The sequence below is a fragment of the Lineus longissimus genome, chromosome 3, assembly GCF_910592395.1.
Source record: "Lineus longissimus chromosome 3, tnLinLong1.2, whole genome shotgun sequence".
NCBI lineage: Eukaryota > Metazoa > Nemertea > Pilidiophora > Heteronemertea > Lineidae > Lineus > Lineus longissimus.
The window spans coordinates 9,875,781-9,894,790 of NC_088310.1; the positions used below are offsets into that span (position 1 = coordinate 9,875,781).

The 19,010-nt window shown below is 40.4% G+C and overlaps 2 protein-coding genes across 3 annotated transcripts; both read right to left on the reverse strand.

Annotated features, from left to right (window-relative positions):
• Window positions 1–211: 211 nt before the first annotated feature.
• On the reverse strand, window positions 212–13,113 carry LOC135485696 (tubulinyl-Tyr carboxypeptidase 1-like). 2 transcript variants are annotated; one of them, XM_064768083.1, is made up of 11 exons: window positions 12,990–13,113; window positions 11,868–12,061; window positions 10,797–10,945; window positions 9,848–9,922; window positions 9,007–9,178; window positions 8,100–8,145; window positions 6,752–6,831; window positions 5,812–5,895; window positions 4,494–4,535; window positions 2,405–2,538; window positions 212–1,337 (listed from the first exon to the last, which is right to left on the reverse strand). In XM_064768083.1, the coding sequence occupies exons 2-11, from the start codon at window positions 12,036–12,038 to the stop codon at window positions 1,250–1,252; spliced, it is 1,041 nt and encodes a 346-aa protein (XP_064624153.1). In that variant the 5' UTR covers window positions 12,039–12,061; window positions 12,990–13,113; the 3' UTR covers window positions 212–1,249. The 2 variants fall into 2 exon arrangements, with proteins under 2 accessions (XP_064624153.1, XP_064624154.1); XM_064768084.1 differs by lacking the exon at window positions 4,494–4,535.
• Window positions 13,114–16,406: 3,293 nt separating this feature from the next.
• On the reverse strand, window positions 16,407–17,648 carry LOC135484640 (uncharacterized). Its single transcript, XM_064766273.1, has one exon. The coding sequence runs from the start codon at window positions 17,646–17,648 to the stop codon at window positions 16,407–16,409; it is 1,242 nt and encodes a 413-aa protein (XP_064622343.1).
• Window positions 17,649–19,010: the final 1,362 nt, after the last annotated feature.

The following is a 19,010-nucleotide window of genomic DNA, read 5'->3' on the forward strand; positions in this document are numbered from 1 at the left end:
GAGAATATGGTCCAAACCTAAATATTGGGGAATATTTCAGCAGTGGGGTCTTTCATCCCAAATGTTCCTCAAGGCATGGCAGCAGCACTTCCATCAACTCAATAGCTATAGTTTGAAAGACACTTCTGGATGTGCATGTACTTTTTTTTATAGTACAGTTTCCACATGTCCTTTTACTACACAAACAAAAATTGCAAAAAAAAGACTGAAATAAGATATATAAATATTCTTTATTTACATTCTAATTCAGTACTGGCACAAGATACTCACATGGTGTTTCATCAAAATAAGATGCAGTTCAGGGCGCTCAAAATATGGGAAATTAATAATGCACCAAAAAGGAAAAACTTTCCAGCAATCTGTCTGACAAACTTCCAGTAATTTGTCTGACAAATTTCCAGGAATTCGTCCAACAAAGTTCCAGCAATTTGTCCCACAAATTTTCGATAATTTGATAGACAAAGTCCCAGTATGGTATTTAAGTCATCAGACAACCTTCCAACCTTTTGTCCGACGACTCAGAAATTTGTACCATAACTTTTCAGTAATTTGTCTGACAACATTCCAGTAATTTGTCTGACACCCTTCCAATAAGTTGCCCAACAACCTTCCAGTAATTTATCTGACAGTCTTCCAGTGATTTGTCCAACAACCTTCCAGTAATTCGGCCGACAACCTTCCAGTAATTCGGCCGACAACCTTCCAGTAATTTGTCCAACAACCTTCCAGTAATTTGTCCGACAACCTCCCAGTAATTTTTTGTCTCACAACTTTACAGTAATTTGTTTGAAAACTTATTTTGTCTGACAAATTTCAAGTAATTAGTCTGAATGACTGCAGTTCCAGAATCACAAGGATGACTCAAACTTTACTGTGCAGTAAGGAGAGGACAAGGTCACAAGATAAAACATTTCAAACAGTCCAACGGGAGAGACAAGGGCAAGGGGAGGTCCTCCCAACAGCTAAATGTAATTGGGTCGAACAAGACACCCTTGACAGCAGTCTACCTTTATCTCAGTCAGATGGTTTTGAGGCAAATTACTTGCTTTGCACGCCAAAGAGATCACTTTTAGTTTCAAGAAAGGCACAGACCTATTGCTTATTCCTTTTTACACTGCAGCTTCTCCTTATTCAAACTGTGATACTCAGTATCCACATCTCCATTGAATGAATGAAATGAACAACACAAAGTCTGTGCCTGTAAGAGGCAATCAGTCATTCAGTCCTTATGCAATTGGTAAATGCTCAATCAAATTCTAATCTGATATTCGACTGGATCTGTTGACTTTGTCCCTTCTCTATCCTTTGCTGGCTTTACTTTTATTGTAGATGTGGACCTGGTGGAAGAAATTAAGAGAAACTTCATTAATTAAACATGTATCTGATGCATGCGAGAATACCAAACCAGCAATTTTTTAAACCCCCTCCCCTTCTGTACACACCTTGTATGGTCTGGGCGGAAGTCCCCCTCCCAATGTACGCATACACAAGGCATACATGTGCATTCTACTGTTTGTATCAATCTTGACCTCACTAGAAGAAATTTTATCTTTTAATGCAAGAAATTATAGAAGATCCGCTGCCAGCCATTACTTTATTAGTCCAAGCTCTTAACTTAGTGCTGACTTGCCACTCACTGGAATCCAGTCATGCACCAAGTACTGCAGTGTGCAGACACTATGGTAAAAACAGTGCTTTGGTTGCGTATGTACGCTTTGGGGCAGACCCCCCCTCCCCGCTCAATACTTTTATGTACCAAACCCCCTCCCCCTACCACTCGGTGCTGCACGACTCAAAGGTGTTATTCTCCTGGGAGTATTCCTCCTCCAAGACGGCGGGATGAGCGTTTTTATGATCCACTACGGTTAGGCACCAATTGGGTTTGTTGGCCTAGACACTTCGTCTTCGTGCAGAGATATAGTACATTGTGCACAAGCAAGTCATGTATCTCACTTGGTGTGGTCTTTTGTTTGCCCCGGTAACTATAACAGGTACAAGAAGTGTCAGTTTTACCTCTCAGTGAAAAAGACGAGGGAAACTGGGGTTGAGTGTCTTGCTCAAGGACACCAAGACAAAGCAGCAGTGATCCTTACAAGAATCTAACCCACAACCTCCTGATTATGATTGCAACACTCTAACCACTGGGCAAGATGTTTTTAACAAAAGCTGGCCATTTAAAGGGGGACTATAGGCAGGAGCAGATAGGGGCTAATTTGGCCCTCTTCAGGTGACTTAAATATACACAGTAAAGGCCCTGGGTCATGTCAGATTCAGCACAAAATATTTTCCCCGTACAAGCATGAATCATTTCGACGTACTGTGAGATGTGAGAGACCCACGTGTAACTTTACCTTGCCTTCATAGCTGCTGCCTATATTGTTCCTTTAAGTGAAATTCGACTTACTTGACTTCGGACTTTGATCTCCTCCTCTCCATTGGTGAGTCTCTACGACTTGGCACAAATGAAGCTTCTTTCTTGGGTGATGAAGGCATAACTAACTTTGGTGGGGAATAATTACTACCTCCTGTGCCTTTCACCTAAATAAGTTAAAACATTGTTACAATATCCTTTAAATGTGACTCGCTCTGCCAATACTAGGCGCTTGTCGCATCTGAACTCGACAGGTTGATACGGACTTGTTGTTCATTTCCCTATTGTAGACCTTTTGTGAAATCTATTACAAACTGATTTGGTCACATTTCACAAAATGTCTACAATAGGGAAATGAACAACAAGTCCGTATCAACCTGTCAAGTTCAGATGCGACAAGCGCCTAGTTTTGGTAGAGCGGGTCACAAATGTGTTTTACCAAGCATTAATAAAGACTAGACATGTACATTGTAACTTTTTCAAATAGTTGTGCCGTACATTATTTCCTTTTCTGCCCAAAGGTACTTTCTATCATTACTGTAGAACCAAAAATTTTAGCGGCATAAAATCTTCGTGAACGCCAAGCGATGGACATATTCGCGGCAGAATATTTTCGCGAGTAAAGATTTTTCTTCTTCAATAAATTCAAAATTGCCCATTTTGACCTAGAGCTCTTGATAGTTAATAGGCACTGTAGCGAAGATGTCGACTGTATACTCAAATCCACTATCGATAGTCTCAATGTGTGGAGTAATTAAGCCTACAGTACTAGCAGTGTTGGCTCAGGCTCATGAAAGCACTTAGCCAATGTGGCTACACTGTCTAAAATTCACTGTCTAAAATTCACTGGTGTCACACTGGTGTCTGGTTTTAAGCCACAACATCACCTGCCTCTGTGTGGCTAAACTGTTTAGTCACCTTCGCCACATTTAGCCAAGCATCCCCGTTGTGTACATTGTAGACAGATAGATGCACAAATATCATAAATAACAAGTTTTAGCAAGTTCGTATGCATGATAACCACACTATGGCATTGTGTATAACTGCAGTTCTATTTTCCTTCACCACCAGTAATTACAAATGGTCTACACCTTTAATACACAAATATGAGGACATCAACATTGCATCTAAAAGTAGTTTTATGGAAAGTCGGTGGGAAGCCCTACACCTACATGCTTTTTACTAATTCTGAAAAGCAGCGACTGGTGCATTCTGGAAGCGTCAAATAAAAACTTGTACATAGACCCAAAGCTGAATAGTAGAGGTGCTGATGGTTATGGGTTAACCAGGTACCACCATTTTGATGAGAACTTGAAATCCTAGGGCAATTAAATGTAGAACTCTTTTCAAACAAAGTGAATGCGAATTTCAAGGGTGGTTGATTTTTTCCAAAGAACAATCGCCAAGGTTTCAAATGGGTATTCACTTCATTTCAAAGGAGTTTTAAATGCTCTAGGATTTCAAGTTCTAGCCAAAACGGTGGTGCCTTTGGTCAATCCTTAACAAGAGAGACACATTGGTGAGCTGGTTGGAGACAAGGCTTTGGCGAACTGGCTCATTTTCAACATTGGGTGGTTGACCTAATTCCGCCATTGCAGCTTAGATTTTCATGCTTTTTGAGCTTAAAGGGGGACTATAGGCAGGAGCAGAGGGGCTTATTTGGCCATCTTCAGGTGACTAATATACACACTAAGGGCCCTGGGTCATTTCAGATTCAGCACAAAATGTACTCCTCGTACAAACGTGAATCATTTTGATGCATTGTGAGATCTGTGAGAGACCCCTATTGGCGACTTTGTGTAACTTTACCTTGCCTGCCTAGCTGCTGCCTATATTGTCCCTTTAAGAACCAAAGGACTAATTTCTGGATATTTCTTTTTAAATGATAGATATGGGTGGTATTGACCCAAAGCCAGCATATGTGCAAAATAAAGTGCTTTTGAACATCACACACTTTACAGAACATGTAGTCCCAACATCCGAAATTCAACTGCTAGCCTCATACTCAACCACGTCAGTCATGCGTTTCTGATGATATTGTGTGACAAATAGAAGCATGTGACTAGTGCGGGCAACCAAGCTTTTTCATTAACCTGGCAGGTCAGCAAATCAAAGCCATTACCTTCGTTGGGTTTTTAGTAACATAGACTTCACGTAATCGACACTGGATTTTGAAAATTTTTACAAAAGGAAAGTAAATAACTCAAAAATGGATGAAACATCTACTTGACAAAGGTGAATATTCACGTCTTGTGAGACAGTATAAACAAAATTTTACTTTTTCACCATAACAGGTTTACAAGTCAAAGTGTATCATAGTAGGAGTCTATGACTCTCAAGCCCTGATGATAACAGCCGTTTTACCCTCACTGGCCTCAGCTGTGTCACAGTATATACTCCTTGCGCCCCCGAATTGATTTTATTGATTTTATTGATTTTCATTCAGTTTTTCATAACAGTCTGAAACAGATACAGGTCATGTGGGAATGTTATAGAGGGAACAATCAGGTGAAGATCTGGGGGGTATCGCTACTATTCCCTAATTCGAGAAATCCTTGAAATTGCTTCATTCAAACAATACCTTCAGAACTGACCAAAAGATATCACTGTGTAGCACCGAGCACCCCCCCCTCCCATTTTGTTTTTAGCGGTGGATCTTCCCCTGACAACAACAGAGATACAGAGGAATTTGGACTTAGTTAACTCTTTCACTGCCAATAACGTTTTAAAACGTTATTGACAATAGGTCGCTAAATGGCCAATAACGTTTCAAAACGTTATCTCAGTGTTTCCATCTACTCATCGAAAAGTAAACCAAACTATTGATTCTATTTGATTTAAACCTCCCGCCATGTCTTCGGAAGTGTTCTCGGAAGCATTCAGTTCAATCTCGTCCCCAGGAAGTGGGTATTTCAAGTCAGGTGAATTGGTGAAGATAGACCAATTTGAGATCAATTTGCGTGATCAGCCGGATTCTGATGGTGATAATGACCAGGGAGTTGGGGGTGATGAAATAAGTAGTAGTGACAATGACTCAGGTGATGGTGGGCAGGGGGCGCAGCCTGCTGGTGGGAATCAAGCTGCACGTGGCCAAGGGCGTGGTCGAGCAGAGTAGCTCCCTGCTTGTTGTCCGTGATAACAGAAACACCGAGGAATAGGGAATAGTTCATAGATAGACATTGCTATTGAGGTAAGAACTGGGAATTTTGAAGTGAAATATAATAAAATCCAGGTCTTGAACATGTCGGGGCAATGGGATCTTGGGAGGGGGGTCACAACGCTGTTCTTCGTCCAAAATCTGCATAAAAAAGATGTTGAGATGTCCCCACCTCCCCCAGCCCTGAAAATTAACCAGGAGTAGTAAGAATAAAAAGAAAAAATTTAAGCTCACCAAATAAAAGATTTCAAGGAAATTCTAATTTCTTTCAATATATATATACCTGAGATCGAACTTCCTTCGAATGTTTTTCCAGTTCCTTGTGTAATTCACTTTTATTCAATTTCGGTATATTCAGGGTGAGGTACTGAAAAAGAAGCAATATTTTACATTATTAAAAACTCAGCTAGTGATTTAAAATGCAACGTAATTGGGGTAATTTTCAGAGACCACAAAAAATTTGAACTGCTGGTTCAGAAGCATCGCACACCGGAATCCCTGCTGCCATTTTTGTTATTGAAGGGGCTTTTTCTCCCCCTTCAAATATTCCAGGAGAGTGCATTTTCATCGCCTGCAAAAAGGAACCAAACTTCTGCCTCTTCCTTCAGCATCAGGCCTAGCTGAGCACAATCACCATTGCCCTAATGGACAGTGGCCCATGGCGAGACATAACGAATCATCCTTATCATTGTGTTGTTGTTCAAAAGAGACTCTGAGTTGTTAAATACTGATTTTCACTGGTCACAAATTGATCTTTTGAGGAAAAAGTCACAATTCAAATTCAGGGACAAGCTCACTTTAAATGGAAAATTGACACCAAGCGGCAATGGTACAGCTACAAGAGAGCACCGATGTGATAAAATCAGTGTCGTAAATGACCACATAAAAAGACACCTTTAAAAGACAATAATGTCAAAAATTTGTAATTTCTATCCAATTTATCATTTTACTTGGGGTTTTCCACAGGTATCTCAAGGTAGGGTGGTACCCTTATAGTCAAAAACTATTGCCAGGATACAACACGAGGTAGTTTGACCAGCAGTTATAGAAGTGGCCCTACAGAAAGCCTTTGCTAAATTCTAGACCATGGTAGGGTGGCTGCTTCCCAGGTAGGGCGGTAAACCGCTGCCAAGGTAGGTTGGTACGCCCAGACAGAAGGCCTTGTGGAGAACACTGTAAGTCTGTGGATGCTTCCAGTCCTCATCAATGACCAATTCGCTCACCTTCCAAGAGACCTGCTCGTAACTATGTGGATCATGAGGAATGGGAAGTCCAATCTTTACTTTCTTCACTTCGTGCCAATCTACAGCGAGACAGAAAGGAACAATGAGTCAATGAATGTTTCGATAATATGTAGACCAATCTCGAGCAACACATTTGATCACAAAACAAGCAGCTCCGTATCTTTTTTTGCAAGTGCAGTAGAACCTCTCTATTAAGGACACCCTCAAGGCTGACAAGTGCTGTCCTTAATAGAGAGGTGTCCTGATTAGAGAGGTCAAATTGAATGGAAACAACCAATTTGGGACCAAAATTAGTGTCCTTAATAAAGAGGTGTCTGCTAAGGGAGGTTCCACTTTAAAATGAAAATGTAGGTTGGAACCTCCCTTAGTGGACACCTCTGTAATCAGAACATTGATTTTGGTCCCAAAGTGGTCATTTGGTTCAAATTGAACACTGTAACAGAGACACCTCTCTGTTAAAGGCCTATTAAAGCCGTTTGTTAAAAATTTGGAATTTGAAATTGAATTTGAGATTTTCCATTTGCGAGTATATACAGACCGAATATAAATTTCAACATTGCCTTGTATAGACAGCTATACAACTACAATATATGCCAAGTTTTAGCAAATTTGCATGCAAAATAACTGCACTATGGCATTGAGTATAAATGCATTTCTATTTACTTGGACAACCAGTAATTACTAACGGTGTACACCCTTAAGGACAGGGCTCAAGATGGTATTGAGGGGAGTTTTGGGAGTCAGGCAGTTTTGCAGGAAGATGCTTGCAGAAATTTTTTGAATCAGGAATGTTTATACATGAAGATGATGTCAAAAAGGGGTTGCTTATCATTTCTGATGATGTCTAGTAATAATAATAATAATGAGTCTTTTTTATAGCACAATTCCGTGACACTATAGTTCTCACTCAAAGCGCTTTGGGATATCATATCATTACCCCGGTCTCCACAGAAATCAATCAGGGGTTTCAAGGAGCAACCGCAAGGCGCTCACTTGAACTCGACCAGTAGGGGAACTAAGCAGTGACTCGGCCGGGAGTCGAACCCACGACCTCCTGATCATGAGGCCAACTCTCTTCCACTGCGCTACCGCTGCCCCTAGTACCATCACATTGGACACCAAACACCTGACCACGGGTGTCAAAACAATGATCTTATGTCACGGTGACCATGCTAATGTATATGTACATCGGAAAAAAAATAACGCAACTTCCTTTGGTACACAATGTCATTGTGCGCTATTTTTGCTGTTTGTTGCGGTAGCGATTATGTCGTCTTTATGTAGCCACACTAACACCAACACGACATGAAAAATGTTCTGTACTTACATCGATTATACGAGGATTCAAAATCTAGGATCAGACTCGTCAAACTCTGGAAAAGACATAATATAACAGTAAGAATGAAATCCGAAAATATTTAAATGTTGAATAGTCACATAGGTAAGCCTACCGGGTATTAATAAAATGGCCAGGGGCACTGTGCTCACTTGATTGATCTCCGGCTCACAATAGCAATTCGGTTTCCAAGAAATGTGCTCCTGAATACCCAAAATAAAAACTAACACTGACTATTTCACCTCTGTGGCTTTCAACATTCTGTCAAATCTGGGTGACATATACTGTATTGTTAGTTAAATGTGGCCATGATATAAGATAGATCGCAATCAAGCAAGCTAGTCCGGAATGAGACCACTTTAAAGGTTTTTTTGATTTGTTCCAAATAAGAGAGTCCCTTCAAAGGCCTACATTGTTTGTTCACTGTGGTGGTCATTTCCATTTAAATGATACATGTCACTGCCAGGCCGATACAATGAAAGCTTGCCATTTTTGGTAGATCTAATTCACAAAGATTGAAAAATAAAGCTTGACAGTTCCAGTGCAAACACACCCTAACATGCAGCAATCGGGAAAATTGATACCCCAATAGCATGGCACAAACTATACAGACAACACAAGCAAGGAGCTTGCATTATAACTGAATATAGGCATTACTGGAGAAGGAAATAGATATGCAGTAGAACCTCTATTTAAGGACACCCTTAAGACTGACAAATGCTGTCCTTGATTGAGCGGTGTCCTGATTACAAGAGGTCAATTAGAATGGAACTGACGAATTTTGGACAAAATGCAGTGTCCTTCATTGAGAGGGTGTCTTTAGTGGAGAGGTGTCCGCTAAGGGAGGTACCGCTATAGTTGAACCACAAGGGGTACCCCTTACAATACATGTACTTACATTGAATTTCAGTGGCTTATACATGAGATCATCTCTCCTGCTCATACCAATAGCACCAAATTTACCAGTGTAGTACAACCCTAAGACAACATGTCGATGATAGTTGCCTGAAAAACATGACTTAAAGCTTATCATGAATCGCTCTAACCCTGGTATTCCATTAGTTAAAAATCTGTTTCAAAGGTTAAGGAATATTTTACTGTCCAGGCCAAGTATTCACTCTCCAATATTGCAGTGACAAATGTCAACAATACCCACAGAAAATAAATTCTTGTTGCAATTTGAGCCAACACAGCCAGAGCAAATAAAAAATCCAATGTCAATGATGGTATGGATTTTGGGACACGAGATCGATTTCACAGCTGTTGTTTCACATCATTTCTTAACCTGATAAGTGTGAACATTGTCAACACGCCCACAGAAAAATAAATTCTCGTTGCAATTCGAGCCATCACAGCTAGAGCAAATAATGTACCCGATAGACTTCGCTCAAATTTGTTCTCCAAAGGAGCAAGAAAAGGTACCCCAGATCCTGAGCTCCTAAGCGGATTTTTGGGGTCACATAATTGCCATTCTCAATCTACAGATTTTGCACTTTTGTGATTCTCGATCTACAGATTTTGCACTTTCGTGAGTACACACTGAAATCCCAAAAGACTTCTCAAAATCAGCTTTTTAAACCAGAAAACACCAAATTCCATTTCTTTAATGGAGGAATTCAGTTTTATGAAAAGGCGAATTCCATGCTAATTATCCAATTTGCAGATTTGTAGGGGCCCTAGATGTAGGGATGCCGGTGGTCTCAACTGGACTATGGCTTATCTATGACACAAAAGGATACATTCCAAGTATCACAGCTTCCAGACATTTGATGGGTAGACTATCTTTGATCATGTCCCTTGCACAATCCATTAACCTGAAAATACAATGAAATTTATGTTCATTCCTTGAACTTTGATTCGTATCGTTACAAAAGTCAATGGAGCAAATGTGTTACCTTAAGGAATTCAGGTCAAGTCAAATACCTGGACGACATATTGTAAGTGGCCCTTAGATGCACTTATGATATAAAATTCATGCCAATCACGCCTGCAGTAAAGGATTAGTGGCACTTTTCAGGTTTTTTGATTTGGCCCCCTTGTGCCCAAATGGTGAATCACATCGGACCAACGTTTTAAACCTTAGATCGCCTGACATAGGGGTACATGCACACTTCATTTCAGATCAATAGTCATTCAGTTTAAGAAACCATAAAGACCATAATTTACTGCATTTGACCCGTGATCTTGAAAAGTACACGTAAGTCAAATCAAAAACTTTACACAAATCAAGTGGGATTTCTGAGGTATCCAACTACACCTGTGATGGTATTTTTGTCTTGGAAACCCAGTGACGGGGTTTCCTTGCAAAGACCATCACAAGGTCCTAAAACTCCTTAACTCATTTTTTTCTTTTAGCACATGACAATCTAGAGTACGGTCATTTGTACCAATCCATATACTTGTATTTTAGGATGTAACTTTAAATACCCTAAGAATGATTTGGTAGTTATATACAATCAAGAAATGTCTTATTAGAATTGTGTGAGCATTAAGAAACGACCGAGGAGAAAAATCAGTGGGACTTAAAAACGTTGATGTTTGTACCTGGTATCTAACACCTTACATGATTACATGCATCCTGAGATCAGGTTTTTGCTATATACAAAATTTACCTCGTGTACAAAATATCGAGGGCGGGAGTATCTAGAAAATCACTGGCTACGTCAGGATGAATTACATGGTACTCACCCTGATATTGGACGATTTTTTCGAATTTCAAAGAATTGTGTTCCCGTATGATTGTACTGAAGTGCTTTCATATACTTCTGGACGGAATTGACTCGATCTGGGACGGAAGCATTTGGTGGAAAATTGAGAGGTGCCTGAGGTACAGGAACCTAAAATTTAAAGGCAATAAAATCCATGACACAGAAGAGAGAGAGCATTTCCCTGTCACTGAACATCGTTCATACTTGTCCCCAATGACAGTTTTTTCCACAACTGAAAAAAAATCATGCGTGTCTTCTCTAAACTGGTAGAAATGGTTTGCCATGGGATAATATTTGTTTTTGATGTTTTTGATAGAGGTCATGTTTCACTCACTATGACTACATAATACATGTACCGGTACTTAAAGGGATCCAGTCGTGGCACAAAATATTTATTTGTGTAGATTAGCTGAACGTAGTAAAAATAACTAAATCGGTGATTAGCTCTTATGCAGTTCATTGACTGGAGTCAGTAATGTTATACAATATTACCCAGATGCCCAGCTCACATAATCAACCATCTGAGGGGAACTCGAAATTGCTATGATTTATCAATGGAAGCTTATTCCCGCCTCAGGTTTTAACCGATCCGTTCAGAACTCCCCATTTTTATAAGCGTTTCATGATAGGTTTCCTTTAACAGACTGAACAAAGGTAACTTTCATCAGGCTCTACTCATCAATCATGCAAACTTAAAAAGCCTGCGTTAGTTAAAAGAACAACCGTGCAGCAGAATAAAAACCACTTTTTGAAAACAACCAATTCAGTCTGAATATGATTAATACCAAACAAGTTATTATTGTTAGGAAAAATCAGTACGACTAGTAAGATCTATAAATGTCAGATACCAACAAATTACATGCTTTTATGTTGTCCAGACCTGTCCAACAAAACAAAGAACCGACCCCCAGTCCCACCCTTGAAATCGACATTCACCTCAATTTGAAAGAGTTCTAATGGCTTCAGGATTTCAAGTTCAAGCCAAAATGGTGGTACCTATGGTAAACCCTTCAGCCAGAAATTTCAGGATCGTATTTGGAACAAAGCCTACCGATTTTAGATTGCCGGTCTTCCGGATTTTGTCAACTATGTTGTGGCCATCAGGATGAATCTTTGACACATGTTCCCACATGCGCTCCCATGGCATGTCTTCCAGCGGGAATCCAGACCGATTGATCCAGAACAGCACCCCGTTGTCTTCTCTTACAGCGTCTTCCATCATGGCCTAGGAACACTGTCATTGGCCTGCAAAATATCACAGGTAAAGTCACAGGTATGAGGTAGGCTAACAGGTAACGTAGTGTTTTCTTTGAAGGTGATATGCTCAACAGGTCATATCCGGTACGCGCGAGACTATACTCAAAATGTACCGCCAAAACTTCTGGGCCAACTTCTTGAGTGTCGTATTGGGAAGCCCTATCATTTCCTCCAAGTCAAATCAAACCTGGCCACCGACTGGTTGGTGGATGCTGGTTGGTTGATAAAATGGTACAGTCTATACAACAACTCGCTTATTTAGCCCACAAATGTCATGAAACGTACATGAAATGTGAAAAATGTCCTGCTTATTTCGTTTATGACCGTTAAATTTTATTTTGATGACTTTAAACTTGCTTTTAAACCTGGTAGACACTGGTGGACGCTGTTTAGGATGACCCGTTGAATGAAGCATTTCAATTCATGATTTGTCAGTCAGGGATTCTGCAATCAACTCACTCACTCGGACTCTGAGTGACACGAGTCTGACTGTTAGTGTGACAGTCACTTGTTGAGTAAGTATGCCCTTGGAGGAATTATAATTCCTCCAAGGTATGCCATAGGTCAGGACACTGGAGCACCTAGGCCTATGCACTAAACTACCACCTCGTGAGCACTATTTTTTCGTACTTTTAGTAGAGCAGTGAAAGACCGGAAAAATGGTCATAAAACCTGCATTATGATGACGATGATGAAAAGCATGTGGGACACATGGACATGTTAGCATAAGCATGGTCCTTGGACATGGGACTGATGGGTCATAGGCCCACAAGTCAGCTGTCTCAGTGCATGTCTGCATGCTAGAAGTAGGCCCTAGAAGTAGAAAGTATATTAAGTATAGGCCCTATATATAGCTATCGAATGCATATGACAATATAGCATACACTAAAACAATAACAAAAGAAAAAACTATTACTTTAGTGTACTTTATTTCATGAATAAAACTTGTGTGTGAGTATTTCTACTCATTTATGCAAGTTTTTGTCATGTTTCTTGTGTTTGTTTACAAGTTGTCAATGTATGTCGTCGCTGTCGTTAATTTGTTGTTTCAATTCCTCTCAGTTGTTCAAAGTCCCGGCTTACCGTGATTTCTCTAACACACCGAAGTTGTCGCTGGGCTAACTTCTATATATCCACTCTACATCCTCGAGCACCGGGCGGCAAGTCGTATGCTCCTCCCCTCGCACACGTTACTTAAAATTAAACTCCTGGGAAAAAAAGATTACCCATAACATTACGCAGGTGACATTTTAGCGCTGGAACTAGCTACGGCTATCTTCGGGAAACTTATGCAAAGACGGGGGACTGCAACAGAGAATCCTAACACCAGAGTACACATTTTGCGCCTCACCAAGCAAAGACCCCGAACTGAACTTAGGTGAGCTGCCTTCTCACCACGAATAGTCACCCCCGGGAACACCCTGTGCCAAGAAACAGATGAAAGCAGATCCGTCAACTCCTTTAAAATACACCTGGGCAGGGAATGGGAAACGGAAGGTTTTCCCATGAGTGATTGCAGTTATGGACCTTTTTTCTATCATGTATATATATTCATAGTGGTATACGGTAAAAAAGGTACAGGAAAAAAGGTACAGGAAAAAAAGGTATACGGAAATAGGTACAGGAAATAAAGTACAGGAAATAAAAGTATACTGGAAATAAAGGTACTGGAAAAAAAGTTACTGGAAAAAAAGGCACACAAAATGGCATAAATAGGTAAAAAAGGCACACAAATAAAAAAAAAAATTATTTTTTGAATTCTCTCTTTTTCTATTCATAAGTTTAACTTTATTTGTTGCGTAGGAATTGCTTTTATTTCCTGTACCTTTTTTCCGTATCTTTTTTCCTGTTCCTTTTTTCCCGTACCTTTTACCTAGATTCATATATAGTGACTAGTTCTTGACTCAATTTTTGCAGCATGCTGTCTTCGTAGATAGTGTCTTGTAGGCCTATATAGGGTAGATACATGTAGTGACTAGTCCTATCGACAAAGTTGGAGCACGCAGTCTTCGTAGATTTGTGACTCTTCTCTATCCTGTACATAGTGTAGATACTGACTAATTCTCGATTCAGTTTGGAGCAGGCGGACTTCGCAGATAGTGACTAGTTCATGTTTTACTAGTTGGAGCATGCAGTCGTCGTTTAGTTCTGATGATCGAAAGTTAGAAATGAACTAAGAACGTGGCATGCACCACACATAATTACTTATACACCACTATGCCCAATGCCCCGCAAGACGTGTCCAATCTTCGCTTAGCTGCAACTGCCACAGCCTTCGAACGTATAATGATGATGATGATAATGATGATGGGTCGAATCCGCATGAAATATATTTCTGGTACACGCGTTAATTGTTTTGGTGTATGTCCGTAGCGATGGGAGAAACCCCTACTTGGCGTCTTGAAACTCATTCTGACCACAGGCCCCTGAATCAACCAGCTGTCAGTATATATAGAGGTAAAAAAACATTGTAAAAGGGTTCAGGCAGAAGAGGGAGCAAGAAGTCCAAGAGGGAAGAGGTCTCGAACAGAACCTCTGTGGATTCCTTCTCCTTCTTCTACCTGAACCCTTCATGGACATTTTAAAATCTTACCACTTACTAACCCTTGATTCGGTGGCCTGTTTTTTTACCTCCGGTAAATAGCTGTACTCGACTCCAGACAGGAAGATGTGTACTCAATATTTAGAGTAGTCCGTGACATCTTAATCATCACTATGGACGCATGTCACAGCATTTTAGTGCTAAAGATACTACACTCCGGGCGCAGTGGATCGGCTGGGCGTCCTTCCCCTCTGTTTATAAGGATGACTGCGGACTGCCTCGGGAGGCTACATCTACATATATGGTTTTAATACGTCAACAGACGGACAACCAAGTATTTAAAGAAGAAGAAGACAGGAAAACATTCCAACGGTCACATTCCTTGGTTAGTTATGATGGATGGGTGCAAATGCCGCCCAAGTGGTACTGCACAACATGTTAAACGGGGGTTCTCCTGCCTAAGAAGAGGAATCTTCTAACCAAGTAAGTAAGTAACCAAGTAATCAAGTTAGTAAGGACCAATGCACGCTCACTCGGCTCACTCATTACTTAAAAAGTATCAAACTGTCTGGTGCTTGTATTCTAAAGAGTTTTGAGAATCTATGGCCCAAGGAACAATAGATGAGATTATCACATTTCTATCCTCCTCTTTGAATAACAACAATGAAATTATCTACTAGGTACTTATAAGATTATGGAAGCTTTATTTCTTAAAGAAATATACACAATGTATTAACAGAGCGCTTCGTGATTGATTTTCCATGTTGTCTGTCCAAAATAACGCAGATATGGAAATTTATCAAATCAAAATGGAAATGTATTATAAAAAATTAATCAACCATGGATTAGTACTGTTGGTGAATACACTTTTCACACGGGGTTGCACCGATTGCTGAGAAGTATTTATCACAATTGATTATTAATTTATTAGGGACCCATTGATTAGTACTTGAAAAACGGAGTGCGTGCATGTATGATGCATGGTTGTATCGTCCTATATGTCACGATTTAACTCGGCTTGCCCATATGCGTTGTTACACCTCGGTTGAATTTACATGTAGTGGCATGTAATAAATATTTGGCTTTTTCTATGTTCTAAATTCGATTTTGATTTGATCTCCAAAACACTTCAATTCAAGTTAGTTATTTCCTAATCAAATTACAATTCTCTATTTCAAGTTTAAAGAAGATTTTCAATTTTCAACACGTACAAGAAACATTCCTTCAATCATGCTTCATTTTAAACCATATTTCTATCACTTCTTTATTCCTCTTCCATTCTATAAAAGATACATATCACAATTTTCTCCGCGTACAATTTTCAGTTCATTGATAATTCAAAATACTTTTTAGTACCGGTATCATAATCAAAATTCTCAATGACCACTAATCGAATTTCCTTCTTTCATTTGAAATATTCTTCCAAATTTATCTGTGAACATTGTTTCAGTTTAAAGTCGTTACCAAATATTCTAATCGAAATGCTTTTTGATTTTGGAAACTCCATTTGAATCAAATATCATTCTCTTCCATTTCGAAATCTTTTTTCAAATTACTCAGTAGACAATTTCAGTGGACGCTTTTTATGGCATCAAAGTTGTTTTTGTACTTTCGATACGACAATGTTCCAGGGGGTCAAATTAACAATTTCCATCAAAGAAAGTTTTGTTGCAATTTTTAAAGGTTTTTTACTGATTGATTGAACTAGTGTCACTGCACCCACTGTTCGACTTACAGCATGACAAGAAAGCATAGCGTAGGGTTATCTTTTTCTGCATATCCCAGAAATTCTCAGAATATTCCTCTTGTCGTCAAGTTCACCACGTCAGGTATAACGTTTCTTATATGAGTAGTATCGCCATATCCTTTTTTCCACCAGTCAGCCCAGAAATGAATCCAATGATGGACAGTGTAGGAGTCCTTGCCAACATTGTTAGAGTACGCTCGTCTTCTAAGCTCACGGCATACTTCCGATCGTCGTGTTTTCCTCGTTTGACACTGCGATCTGAAGTTCGAGCTTTGCCCACGGTCGAATATAGGCATGAGTTCCCTTGGTGAAGCCACATGGACTTCAGAGTCTTCGGCTGCGGTGGCAGATTTATTCTTGGCGGCAGTAAGGTTCTTTTCGTAAAGCTGTAGAGACTGCTCCAACATTAAAGGTCCCGAGATTGTCAAAACGTTCCGAGAGTCGTTACGTTTATTGTGAAGCGACTGAATTATTGGCAACTGGTGCAGTAGATATTTAAAGAATGGATGTTTGGGTTTGCAAGCCATCATGGCATTGCAAGCCAATCTGCTTCTTCCATAGAGTAGAAAGGCGTGTTCTAGCGGTTCCTGAGAAAGGATACACGACCTTTTGGCCACGAAGTCGTCAAGCGGACGGAGGCATTCCATGTCCAGGTCGGCGTACACGCCACCAAACTCATGAAGGATGAGATACCGGAACACATCTGCCTTCATTATGGTCATAGTATAGCTATTGTACGTTGGCAGAAACCAAGGATATTTTAACCTGACGAATTCTTGAATATCCTGATCTCGCCAGAACCAGTACTCCCACTGCGGATGATGACTCCGCCAGCTTTCGATGAACTTCTTCATTGAAACGGGCACCTCCGCGCTCTTCCATGTTTGGTGGATAATATGTGGAATGTGACCGAATTTTGAAGCAGACTGTCTGACACTGGTTGTGGACAGAGCCCGGGCCAAAGATACTGATGGCACAGTTGTTGTACCATTGAAAGGTTGCTTTGAGGACGTAGTGGATTTCGTTGAAAAGCCTGGTACTATCACAGCGAATGGATTTTGAGATAATCCCGGACCATCGGGTAAGACAACACGAGTGTCGTTCAAGACAAGCGCTATCGAAGACACTCGTTCGTCGCTCCCACTATCGAACACACCGCTTGGAATACGAAAGAGCACCACATTATATTCTCCATCTCGAAGTGTTCTTATCTCCAAAGTTCGTTTTCGAAGCTGAATATTTAAGCCACAATATTGCGCCAAGAATAGAGCAATCAGGAGCCACATGATCACGAAGAAAAAACAGTAACAACGACAATGGCGCCTAAAGAATCGCATAGTTATATCGCAATACGGCCACGTTACCAGCGTTTCCATTCATCAGTCCATATACGTCTAGCATCCTTTTCTAGATCAACCCTTAGCAACCGCATGATATCTCGCTTGGCAACCAAACAACCCGTCATGGTACGGTGCTCATAGAGATTTCCGTTGCAGCTTCTGGCGACGATCAATGAATAAATGTTGACTTTTAATATGTGTGTGGGTGATCAGTATAGCAATGCTTCGTCCCCAAAAGAATCTAGAGCGTAGCGGATCGAGTGTTTATAATCATAATCATGATAATGGCGCGGTTGAAAGTATGGTACACGAATTTTCATATTCAAGCTGTTCTTGCTTCTCGAAAAGCTCCCATTGTCATGATCAGATGAGCAGATACATGTAGTGCGAAACTCAATTTATTAATCCTGTATTACAGGTGCATGGTCATGTAGCCGTAGCGTTTAAGTTTTGACAGCGATGATGAGAAAAATGTTGCAATTAATGATGGTTCTCAGAAGTATCTCTTCGTAAAATTTTATCAAACCTACCTCACATTGATTTTAAAATACCCTCAGGATAGAGCATAGGCTACGCTGAAGAAGAATCGCATAAATTCGCCCCAGCTTAACTTCGCAGATGATTGGTTTTAGCAGGAGACATAGTCACAACCACCCCTGTCCTTTATACCCTGTCTTCAGTCATGTCCTGTTTATTAAGTGGCAATCACACAAGAAACCCCCACGATAGGTCATCTGTCATCCCCTAAATACTTCTTTCGTGGGAAGGAAGAGACCGATCGCCGAGTCTGGAATTGTCACGTTGGGGAAGAGAAGACATTGGGTGAGGTCAAATCTCAGAGTTAACTCTACACCTAGATTATCCAAGTGTAATCTCTGTGAAAAGTGTTAACCTGAACCCTAGACACCAAGTTCAGGTTAACACCTTGGTGACACCTGGGTTACACCAAGATTACACTTGAATAATACTTTCCTAACACCTTCTAGATACTTTACTTCTACATGGGCAAGGTGCCAAGCCTGGCACATGTCAGTGGTAAATAATCCATGCCACAGTTACATAATGATGTTAGTTTCACTTGGTTTCCTGGTTGCACAGGTCTGGCACTTTGCCCATGTTGAAGAGAGGTTGAATTGGACTATGCGTAGATCTTTAGTGTAAGTCTGTCATCTGAGCAGTCATCATGGACGGAAAGGGGAAGAAACGCTTCCAGTGGACACTCGAGAAGAGGATGCAAACTCTTGAGTACGTGATTGATCACCATGAGGCATTTCGTCGTGCCAAGAAGAATGCTCTGGTCCAGGAATT

Excerpts from the sequence above, each read along its gene's own strand:
- LOC135484640 (XM_064766273.1), bottom strand. The coding sequence starts at position 17,648 with ATGTGGCTCCTGATTGCTCTATTCTTGGCGCAATATTGTGGCTTAAAT.
- LOC135485696 (XM_064768083.1), bottom strand. The coding sequence starts at position 12,038 with ATGATGGAAGACGCTGTAAGAGAAGACAACGGGGTGCTGTTCTGGATC. Across the intron at positions 9,923-10,796 it reads AAAAATCGTCCAATATCAGG|GTTAATGGATTGTGCAAGGG; the intron begins GTGAGTACCATG and ends TTGTATTTTCAG. Across the intron at positions 9,179-9,847 it reads GAAGCTGTGATACTTGGAAT|ATTTTTAACTAATGGAATAC; the intron begins GTATCCTTTTGT and ends CCTTTGAAACAG.